General features: G+C 38.6%; 1 protein-coding gene across 4 annotated transcripts in view; it reads right to left on the bottom strand.

Annotated features, from left to right (window-relative positions):
- Positions 1-12,388, bottom strand: part of CBLB (Cbl proto-oncogene B) — a 219,546-nt gene extending 207,158 nt beyond the window's left edge. For all 4 annotated transcript variants that reach the window (XR_013445074.1, XR_013445071.1, XM_078065671.1 and 1 more), the window contains exons 1-2: positions 12,268-12,388; positions 10,716-10,897 (exon numbers count right to left, since the gene is read on the bottom strand). Coding sequence is in view for 2 of the 4 variants with exons in the window: in XM_078065671.1 (XP_077921797.1) it covers positions 10,716-10,883 (168 nt within the window). In the remaining 2 variants the exon portion in view is untranslated. The remainder of the gene's footprint in view (positions 1-10,715; positions 10,898-12,267) is intronic.
- Between the last annotated feature and the right edge of the window lie 200 nt (positions 12,389-12,588).

The following is a 12,588-nucleotide window of genomic DNA, read 5'->3' on the forward strand; positions in this document are numbered from 1 at the left end:
ATTTAAGACAACCATTTCACACATTAACAGAGGGCATTATCATATCTTCCTCCTTGCTGTTGTATACAATGTAGAAGTATCTAGCATATAGTATAGACATAACAAATGGATGTATAGATGGTTAGAATACTTCATGTACATACATGTTATACATATATATATATATAAATCATATGATTATATTACTTGCTTATTTTCATGATTGAATATACTAGTATTCAAATCAGTAACCCAAAGGCACAAGCAAAGATTAAATATAAGAATATTATTTTGATCCCCTAAATTTCTTGGAAAGGTAAGATGCCATATAATTTATTAAATAATGTCAAATCATGAGAAAAGTATAGTTAAAGGGGTTAACAAAGCTTTTCACCCTCTTTCTACTTTTGTGACTTCGATATAATCAGAGAAGCTCATTCTGCCCTAAAGACTGATGAAGTCCCAAATATGTCAATGATTTGACAAATCCAAACAAGATATAGTTTTTCAATTCTTAAAACTATATAAGATAGTATCACAAGTATATACAAATTTCAAAAATATTGCCAGCCACATCCTACGGCAGGCACAGTTTAATCTCAGCAACATAAAACTGGGTACAGCGTGTCACAGATTGATAAATTATTAACTTGTAGTTAGGGAACTAGGCAGTTTCAAATTAATTTTGTCTTCTGGTGAACATTTAACTGATAAAAAAAAAATTCTCTCAGGTATTTTCTTCAGACATTCCAAGTAAACGTTCTTTAACAGATTATTTTAAGTGTTACAGATTCTTAATTTACTATTCTCTACCTGACCTTTTTCTCATTTGCTTTATTTAAATTGTAATTCTATCTGGGAATTTATTGCTTTATTCAGTACAATTGTTTGCATAACTATATATATATATATACCAGGTACTGAGCTTACTGCCAGGAAATTATAGATGACTAGAACATACTTCCTGCCTCAAGGAGTCTGGCAGAAGAGACCTAGTTCTCTATAATTAACTTAGGAGCAATGCAATTCTTGCTCTAAGGGATCTTCGGAAAGATCCTGTCCAATCCATTCATTTTCAGATAAAGAAACGAAGAACTACAAAGATTAAGGGACTATTAAAAAATCATTAATCTAACACAGGAGCCTACATCTTCTGAATCTCAGGCTGATCTTCTTTCTAACTATATCACAATTTAATTAGAATTAGGCATATAATTAATGATCCCTAGCTGACCTCATTTACATTTTTATTTTTACACCATTTGCAAATTTCCATGAACTTCAGGACCCATTTGTTAATTCTACAAACGTTTATGTGTCAGGCATTGTTTCAGGCCCTAGGGAATGCAAAATGAAATACATCACAGACCTGTCCTCAAGGAGTTTTCCAGTGAAAAAGAGGGATGGCTTAAAAAAGAATTACAGGAGACGTTAAGGGCTTTAATGGAGGAGAGTACAAAGTGCTGGAGGAGAAAAGCAGCAGCTCACTCACATCTCCACATGAGAGTATCAAGAAAGGCAAACCTACGTTTGCAAAAGGAATATTCCAGGCAAAAGCGTACACAAAGGCTTGAGAGGCACCAGAGAGTAGAGCAGAAAGAAAGAGGAGTCGATGCAGTCATTCTAAGAGGTGAAGGCTTAGGGAGCCTGTGGGTGAATGGCACAGGTAGATTTAAAATAGGCTAGATTCCCTTCATCAGGGCTCCTGTAGGCCTCGCAGTTTTCTAAATTTGCATTTAGGAAAGTGTAACATACAATGCGAACTATGATATGCGGCTGAGTGTACAGTCCATCAATTGGATTAGTATTAAGCTCTGTGATTTATGACAGCTCCTGCCAAAAACCAATCACCCTCCACCAGGACTATGACTTCTACGCAGGTCAAATTCAATTCAATAAATATTTATTGAGTGCCCATTATGTGCAAGGAACTGCGAAAGCCAGAGAAAGAAAAACTGCTTTTCTAAAAACAGTATGTTAAGGAGAAAAATCAAGCTCACCACAAGGTTCAAGTTCAGATTCAAATGACTTATATGTCTTCTAGAAATATCTAAGTTGCTCCCTATTCCCAACACAGAAAAGCTTTAAAAAGAACAAATCTACAGTCATATTATACAATACTGATCTTTTTAGGGCATCAACTAGTGCATAAAAGGATTGGTTCATTAGCAGTGTTACTCTTTGCTCTTGAACTCAAAGGCAAAACACATAGTATTGAGTTAGGCTACAAATTCCATTATAGTCATTGAGTCAAAGGATTTTAGAGCTAAAGAGAACCTTGGAAATCACAATGACCAATTCCTTCCTTTTGACTGAACAATACTAAAACAAAGAAATGGAACATAGCTGAGTTTACTGCTCAAAACCCTAATGTCGAGAGTTCAAAGTCAGGCACTCCCTTCATAACCCTACGCAATTGCCTGTTGTATTTGTTTAAATGTATTTAGAGATTTTTAAGGGGGCCTCTCTATGTATGTCTGCATCGTTTCACATACCTAAAAATATGTATCTAATCTATATATATACTACATATCCTGTATATTCACATGCATTAAAATATATTTGACCATATCAAAGCAAAGGCACAAATACAAACACAGGATTTGCTAGTGCTATAACAATTTCCAAAGCCATTAATTATTCTTGGAATACTCCTGTATTTAAAGATTTTCCCCACTGTGCCTTAATTAAAACTTGCAGTCAAAAGTTAACAAAAAGGTATTAGGTCAGCTAACATATTTCCTAGGTTCACCCCAGCCCCTGAAATGTATGAAAGAAATTCTACTGAAGCAAATGGAAACTTCAACAGTAAGGAATTGTGCCTAGACTATAACAGACTTTCATTATAAAGCACACCTCACTTCATGGAGGCTTCAGTTATATTAAACCAAGCAATGTACCCGCGAAGTGAAATACCCCATTTTTAACAACAGTAGGAAAAGCTTGAAAGAATCCCTTGTCTGTGCTCCTCATGTAAATGTTTTAAGAGGTTCCTTAATGCAATTACACAGAACTATATTATTATGATAAAAAGCATCCATGAGTTCTTTGAGTTCTTCCCACTTTAATTTAGCAAATCATCCTAAGTACATAAAAGTATATATATATATGTATACAGTATAAAATGTAAAGAGTATAAAAATAATCAAAACTCTACATAAAATATTAATTGGGAAAAACTAGAAGGTTAGCATATAAAACTGGTTTTGAATCTAGTATATTAATTAAGGTAGGATTTGGGGGCAACTACCAAATCATTTATGGTTTTCAATGAAGCTTTCTTTAAAAGCTTTCTTTAAATATAAGCATCATTAAATAATTGATTAGCTGTAATTAAAATATCAATTGGAAATTGTTATAGCACTAGCAAATCCTGTGTTTATATTTGTGCCTTTGCTTTGATATGGTCAAATATATTTTAATGTACGTGAAAAGGGTCACCAGGACCTGTAAATTTTACCCCCACACACAGACAAAATCATTTGTTCACTATCTTCCTTCCAAATGAAAACTGGTCTTCCTTAAAGGTGGAGGCATATCTCTTACTTGTCTGTTTCCTTCACCTAACGTAGAATCTTGCATTCAGTAGATGCACAATAAATACTTGATGGAGGAAAGAAGGTGTAGAAGGAGGAAAGGAACAAAGAAAGAACTTCTCAGAAGAAGATAATATTACAAATAGGATAACCATACCTATAGTGAATAAATCTATATAAGTGAGTACAAAGTTTCGAGAAGAATTTGATCATATCAAATATTAGGGGGTAAATAGTCTTCTGATTCCCTTCTCATGGAAGGGGGAAGAATCATATATTCCATGGAATGCTGTGCTTGAATCTTCATACTATGAACACAGACGCTAGAATCATCAAACCTAGGATCTCGTGCTACCATTTATTAGCTTTACTACTTTGGGCCAGTTTCTTCTAGAAAACTCTGAGGATGTTATGATTCTTTGAAGAGGAAATGTAAAGTGCTCTTCGCAGCACCTAGCACATAGTTGGTACTCAGTACTTCTTGGTACCTCTCTTCCTCCCATATTTTATATTATACCACTCTGCAGATATTGCCAATATATGAGAATTAGACTAAGGGCACTGACCGCTCTGTTGAGCATCATTAAGAGTTCTTTCAGCTCCTAAAGTTCTTCACACTACCTGAAACTCTGTAACCAAAGTCTGGAGTGTTTTGTGCAGGAAAGCAGCAAACAGTAATAAGCCCAGCTCGGTACTCCTGATAGGGAATTAATGTATCAGCAGTACTCAGCTGATGCAGTATCTGAACGGGTAGAACATTTACTTTAATAACTATTTTTGTTATTACTATTGGAAGATAGCATGAGTGAGCTTAACAATTATTTAAATATTAGTATGTTAAAGAGCTAAAAATTTGGTCAGTTATTTTCAAAATGCTTCATTACTAGGAAAATATCAGCAATTTACAAATACTAACAAACAAAAACAACAACAACAATTTACCCATATGCCCAAGCAGAGTGGATATAAATAGTATTGTGGCACCACTGAAGTCACAGTATGTTTCTTAAATGATCTTAATTAATATACAGGATAAGAACTTATTTCCATCTCAATGTTTTACTTATTTACCCACTTAACTGCTAGAAGACTGATTAAAATAGTCTATTTTTATTCTATACAATTTTAAAATGTGGTTTAAACATTACAAATGTTATTCCTTAAATCACTTCCTGACAACCCAACATAAAATTTACAAATTCTCTCAAAACTCTGTATATTTCCTTACTTCCCTCTTATCTAAGTAGAAGTTATCTACCAAGGTTTACTCTTCTTGTTCTTAGCCTTTCCCTCCCACATCGTAATCTAGGATGATACTTTATTATAATTTCTTCTTCCTTTACATTTTAAATCACTCCCTACCTGCATCCCTTCTCCTCAATCTATGAACCTCTCCTTTAGCACCACGCACACACAAAGTTATGCTCTGCTCAAACCCTCAAGCTATCTATCAGAACTTTCTTCCTTTTCACCAGTTGTCACACTTAGAGAACAACGGTTAAGTTATCCACACATTCTTTCTAATCTAGCCCCATTACCTAAATGAAACTACTCTGAAAGGTCAACAATGGCCTCTACTCAAGAAACTCAGTGACATCTTAAATTTTCACCCTGCTTGGTTTTCTCCATTTGGACTTGAATTTGGTTTTCTCAGAATTGGAAACTATCTCCTTAATTGAAGCTGTCTCTACCCAAGAAATCAACCTGCCCTAATTCTTTTCCTACCTCTCTCATCACTGTTTTTTGCAGGATTCTCTCTCCTTCACCGCCATCTAAGTACAACCCCACACACAGACAAAACACCAGTCTCTTGACTTTTTCTCTGACTCTCATCTTCTACTCTGCATTGCAAATCTCTTGCTGGTCTACAGCTTGAAATACTACCTCTGTGGGCATATCTACCAAACATATGTCTCCAGTTTCAACTTCTCTCTTTAACTGCACATTCAACTTTCTGACTTCAAAATGGATTTCACTCTGGCATGTCAAACTCAACATGGCCAAAAACAAACTTACGCACCAGCTCCCAAGCTTCCTCTTTTTCTTACTATGTTCCTATCTCATTAACAGCATCACTGCCTTCAGGCTAAAAACCTCGAGTCACTTTCACTTCACCTTCTCTTTCATCCTCTATCTCTAAAGGGTCACCAGGACCTGTAAATTTTCCCTCCAAAATGCCTCCCACATTTGAACCTACACTTGCCATATCAACTCTCAATTCTCTAGCTCAGCCCTTCATTATTTCTTGCCCAGTCCATTTTAATTCCTCTTGATCACTACTCCTACTTTTAAGTTTTTCTCTTAATCCATCTTTTGTAGAGTCAAGAGAGTTATCTACCAGAGCATAGCCTTAACTGTTTTTCACACTCCGCTTTAGGTTTTAACATTTCTCTTCCACCGAATAAAGTCCAAACTCCTTGAAAGAGCAGAAAGCCTCTTCATCTTTCTCTAACTTACCTTCTCAACAATCTCCCTTTACCCACATTCCTTTAGCCTGGTGTGTTCTGCACTTCACTGGAATCCAAAACATCCTTGAAAGAGTAGCTGGATAACACCTCTACCATGCTGTGTTCCTTATCGACTCTTCACCCCCCAGCAAGCACATTCTCCCCCACCATATCCTATGTTACAGCACTTTATTTACACCCCATTACAGCACTTACTACATTCTAGAGTATGTAGAATACACTATACTACATAGAATGGAATGGGTATTTATAAATCTCTATCTTTCCATAGATGGAATTTGATAAATGAATGGTGAAATCAACAGATAGCATATAAAGGAACTTTGAAGAAAGGAAGAGCTGATTTATAATCTGAATTGTAAAGATTTTATAAGAGTTGAAAAGATGACTAACTGATTAAGCCTTCTGTTAAATGAATGTCCTATGTCACAAGGATAAACCAAGGTAACTTGGTAGGATTCCTTTAAATCTTTTACTTTACCAAAAGTTTTCCCTAAAAGTGGAAAGGAGCACTTTGGGATCACTTCACTTAGCAAGCACAAGTTCAAAATCTCAGTATTAAACAAAAATGTTCAGACACTTAATGTGTTATCATCTACCCAAGTCTAATAATGCCCATGATTCTGCTAACATGGAAGAACTTCACTGGAGTAAAGGAAATACATGAAGAATAATTCAAATAAATGACATTCCCTATTCCAAGGGCCCAAGGACGGTGATATCTCAAACCCAAAAAACACAAACAACAGGCATCCAAAACCTACGTTTTATCCCACATACAATATTTTTCAGAGGTATGAGGAATTCATCTTAGAAAAGTATACCGACTATTAGTTGTTAAAGTAGCTGCATGTATTCCAAGCATCTTTGATTGACAACCTTTAAAATATATTATAGGTGCAGTAAAATTATAAAGATGGAGAATGAATTACACTCCAAGCTTGACAAATGTACTGAATGTACTAAGGGTAAAAGGCAGGAAAAGGCTATTTGGCATCATCACTTTTTAAATGCTTTTAAAACTCTTTCAATAATGTAATTTCAAATAAACAACAAGGACAGCAAGACAAAACATAGGCAGGTACTCAACTTGCTTTGCTCTTTGGCATCAATTAACTCTTTTCTAATTTCCTGAACATCCATGTAAGCTCAGTACATTTAGCATCTATTAGATGGAAAACTGTTTCTTCCATTTTCCATCACCTGGCTAAGACGCTTGTGAAAACCATGCTCAGGAACCTCACATTAATAAATTATCATTCCTCCCATACTGATTAGTAATCATTTCCTTACCCTCACCTCAGCATTTCCAACAAGAGTACAATAATGCTATTCCTAAAGGTAGTGTGCAGCAGAATCCAGACAGACAACTGTCTGAACAGCAGCCAGAAAAACAAGGAGGTTCTTCTTCACTTTGCTCCCACTGTACTTCCCATAGGTCTGTATTACAGTCTTGTCCATTCTATATGGCAATTACCTAATAAATATAATATAAATAATAAATTACCATTTATATGCCTGGCTCTGATGTTGGTGTCTGAGTTCCTTGACAGGTCAGAGGCAGAGTTATACACATCTTACCTAGCTTCGTATCCTAGTATCAAGCACTTAGTAGGAACATAGCAGGCCCTCAATACATGTTGATTAAGTGTTTAAGAAACCCATCTCTGTAATAGTTTTGAAACAGACTCCATATTTCAGGTATATTTGAACCTGGATATATATATTCATGAGTAATAGTTCTGTCACTGCATCAAACAGGCATCCAGGGACCGGAAGAGTTTGGGCTTAGCTATTGACGTAAACTGACACATCGAGCTAAGGCCAGAAAACATGTCTCAGTGGGATGCTTTGGTATATGCTACCATTCTTTTTCTCAGTAAACTGACATTTGGTTACAGAACACTTAACATCTCACCAAAAAAACACAACTGAGCAATGACTGCCTCCTACTCTCAGTGACCTTGTACAGAAGTCTGCCCTCTGAAAACATAACAATTAGTTGGAACTGGAGTCTCAGTTGACTTTTTAAATTCTAGAGGCCAGGGAATGGTAAAACTACACACTTACTGGGTATTTCTCCTATAGTCTGAGACTGCTTCATATCCCCTGTAAAATAAGTTCTTTTACTTTGTAGGTAGCTGCAACATACCGAACTTAAAGTTTGTTTCATATTTATCCTTCTAAGATCTGCCCTTGTTGAAGAGGCTTCCTAAAGAAAAAAAATGCTAACTAAACACCTAACCCTGCCTTTCAGGTAACCACCAGTTAGACTTGAAAGTTACTATTTACTGTTATTCGCAAGCTAAACTCAGGCTATTGCTGTTATTTTATAAAACAGGTGATACATCAAGGGATTAACTTTTGGACTCATAATAAATATCCTGACGTAATCACCAGGACAATGTTGAGAACCACCTCCTTCACCACTGACAAAGAAAAAAAAAAGGTAAACACATGTGAGGGATGCTTCTGCATTACACAATTATATTTTCAGTTAGTAATTATCAATGCCTTTTTATTACTGTGTGATAGAGTAGTGATAAACATCCTGAAGTCTTTTATAGCGATTTATGTGCTTTCCCTCCACAAAGCCCCTGGATGCATTCATAAATGAACACAATCATTTTCATTCTTGACAAATAATGAAGACAAATAGGGAAAGTCATACCAATGCACCTTTGCCGACACCGTTACCCACATTCCACTAAGTACAGACTTTCAGTAATAGTTTTCCTTATGAGTCAAGTTTCTCAACTGGAGAGGCTAAACCCGAACCCACAAAAGGGTTAATAAAATAAACAATGGCAGAGGCTTAACTATCACAAAACCATCTATTTTACCATAACCCATGGTGAAATAATTATAAGTGGATAAAACTTATGTTAACAATCAGTTACAAACCAAAATTATGAATATATTCTTTAATGTCTGAAAAATAATGACTTTATATTAACTATAGCTCACCACTTCCTGATATCAGTCTTTTTTATTTGCTGTGCTAACATTCACTCACATACAAATTATGACCTCTCACATAAGGGGATAGGGAGGGAGCGGTAGCTCCTTGGTAGAATCTGACCCATGTGTTGCCCACTCATATAACAGGTAAGCTGGGGAAAAACCATGAATTCCTTCTCTTATGCCCAACTAATGATTTAGGCAATGAGAGTGACCTTAAATTGCATTTTCTTTAGAAAAGTAAAGACAGTTAGTCTTGTGCCTGCCAAATATATGCAGTTCTTCCCACTGCATACCCCTCATTCTTAAGTATCCAATGCTAAAATCCAAACCTGACCTCAAGCAGCAAGTTGCAATGTTCTGACACTATGACATCACTCTGTCTGGAGCATTTTAATATTACAATTTGAATAAACTGGCAGAAGCTTAACTAGGTCACAATGAAGCCCAAAACTAAGGATATTTATCTGGCAAAAATTTCTGACTCTGCATTTAGCACCACCGGCCCTAGAATGGCAGGCCTATCATTCATCTATCCATCTGAACTTTACATACAGATAAATGAAAATAAAGCAAATCTTATCACCTTCCTATACCGCTAATACCACACTGACAGTGGCTTTTTGTGGCAAATATTCATACACAGTTACAGGCCAAACTAAAGGCGACTGCTACTATATGATTTCATGGAGGCTTTAGCACATCCCTACAAAGGATATTTTTTTAAACCTCCATTTCTGCAGTCACAAAAATATCAAGAGCCCTGTATCAACTAAATTCATAATTAGCCCCAAATATCTATGAAATGAAACCAGATGTTGCTACAAACATTTACCAATATGCAGGGGACGGTACTACTGCTTCAAAAACAAGAACTATTAATTCTGCACAGCAGCAAGCTACATCTTAATCATATTTATTTCATAATCCTACTTAGTAAGCTAGGACACTGACAGCTAGTTTCTCAGTAGACTCCAGTAAAATATTCAGGTTGCCTAGACTTCTCAGGGTATTGACATCCAGCTTGACTTCTTCTTGTAAAATTATTATTCATCTGAAAGCAACATGCAGAAACCACAGAGGTTTCTGATACTCTCAGCCCCACCACCTCCATCATAAATTTTCCTTTCACAATAAACAATGTGCAATCGAAAAGGTTTCCTGTTTCAAAATGGAATAGATAAAAGAAACTGTGACTCTACCATTAACAACAACAACGAAAAGTTTCTTAATGAAGATGAATTCTCACAGATGAAAATGGAAACTCTCTCAAATACTGCTTCCTCACTTAAGGACTAACCTGGTTCTTCCTCTAGTAAATATTCTCAGCGTCATGCATTGTGGTTGTCATGAGTGGTCCCTCAGAGGGTTTTCTTAAAACACTGGCTTGCACTCGTTTGTTATTTAACAGAAACACAACCTCATATAAGACAGAGCAAACACTTCCAAACTATTCTATGGCCATGTACTAACAAAGAGCAGCCAACAGTAAAAACTTTGCATATCTGAGTCATATAGAGGAACTTTGAACCTTGAAGAGTAGGACAAAAGGTAAAAAAAAACAAGTCTTTGCTCTGAATCCAACTTTTTAAAACACACAGATTGGATGCAAGGAAAATGGTCAATCCAAGTCAAAAGACTGTTGCCATAACAATAATTATTAATTAAGGGTAACAATAATATTAATTGATGGTACAAATAAAACCATAGAAGAGGAAACCATATCCAGGGCAAATAAGGCTACACAGAGGCACAAGCATACAGAACTTACCACTTTGTCCATGAGTTTCCAAGTTTTCTCCACAGTCCTGCGATCCGCTGCTGCTTGCTTAGGAGGTCCAACTGCATCTTGAATAGCATCAATAATACCCAAAATCCGTCCTTTTCGGGGGTTTCCTCCTCGACCACCAGGGTTTCTGCCATTCATAGAATTTGCCATCTGGAACCTTAGTTCTTTGAAAGGCAGATTAAGAAAAAAAAAGTTAGTCCGTCATGAAAATGTTTATCCAGCGGAAAACTGAACAGGTTAATTTGTACCCACTACATCCTCCATCAGTGAGAACAAAATCCCAGGTTCCCAGATTCAACTTCTCAATAGCAATGAATTTGCACTCTCAATCTGTACACACAACAAACAGTAACCTTTTGGAACACTAAGAGTTAAAGATACATCCTTCTCGAATTTCACGTAGCAAAGCCTTGATTAATACCCAACTCATAACCAAAACAAACAAACAAACAAAACAAAAAAACAACTTACAGAGGTTTCCTCCAACTAGATAAGAACACAATGTTCTCCCCATCCCTGCCTTAATCTCAATTCAATGTATACTAGAACTAAAGCTCCGAGAAAACATTTTGGGAGCCTCACTTGAAAACCTCACTTTCACTCTGTTAGATTTCACCGAGTTATATAAACGTAAAGATTATTCTACAGGAGCACAAGGGACATATCTGTTGTCAACAAAGGCTTAGGACTCGGATTTTCCCGGCTAAAACCAACAAGTACGGATACGGGAACACGGACACACGAACACACAGTTCTTTAAACCAACGTGGTAAGGAGTTAGCCCCAAGTTAAGAGCCAAATAAACCAACAAATAACCCACTAAAAAAAGAGGGGTGAGAAACTGACAAGAGCGGGTACAGAAAGGAGAAGAGAGTTCACTTATTTCGCTCCTTTCCTCTGGTCTCACCCAAGGGGAGTGGGGGTCCAAAGCTTTGTTTCGGGACGTCTGTGCCCCCTCCTTGTTCAGGACCCTCCCCTGCCACTCTCGGACCTCAGCTGGGGGAGGAAGGTGGACACAGAAAGGCCAGAGTATCCCCTCACACCTCCAGCGCCCGCAGACCCATCGGTCTTGGGCGCCCCGCATTCAGCTCCCGGGCGGACGCACCCCCCCACACACACACACACCCGGGATGTCTGCAATCCCAGCCGCCCGTCTCCCTTCACTCCCTCTCCCTCCTCCCCCGGCCCAGCCTGGGTTCCGGTCTTTAAATACCCCTCTTCAAACTGTGCCGGCGGCGGCGACAGCAGCTGGAAGCCAGGGCTGTCCCCTGTACCTCCGTGGCCCGCGGCTGGCTGCCCCAGGGCCCCCTGGCCGGAAAGAAGCGGCAAGCCTCCCCGGCGCCCCCTTCCCTCCCGGCCTTTCCGCGCTGTAGCTGTCCAGAGACACGAGTGTGCGCGGGTCCTACTTTACACGCCCGAGCCCAGGGTGCGTGGGTAGCCGGGGTAGGGAGTGTGTGATCGCCGTAAAAGCACGTTCCCGAGGAAGGAGCAACCCAGAGCACAGATCACCGAGACGGGGAAACGCAACAATTACCGTCAAGACCAATCCACACCCGCTCTCCCCTCCCGCCTGATTCTCGGGGAGGCCGCGGGACGCCGCAGCAGCACTAGCTGGAGGTGGAGACCACTCGCTGGATACCCCACCCCTGTAGGATACACACACATAGAGACCCAGCAGCGGGGCGGAGCCGGGGGCGGGGCCGCGCGCCGCTAGGCCAATCCCACGCGCCCTTGCACTGCCCGACAGCGGGCGGCGCCAATGGGCGGGAGGCGGCCGTCCTTCTCGCACTACCACCCAGTCCACGTCTCCCACAGTACACAATGGCCCCAAAGGAAGGCCCGCTCGCGGCACGTC

Source organism: Halichoerus grypus, chromosome 1 (assembly GCF_964656455.1).
Source record: "Halichoerus grypus chromosome 1, mHalGry1.hap1.1, whole genome shotgun sequence".
NCBI classification, from domain to species: Eukaryota; Metazoa; Chordata; class Mammalia; order Carnivora; family Phocidae; genus Halichoerus; species Halichoerus grypus.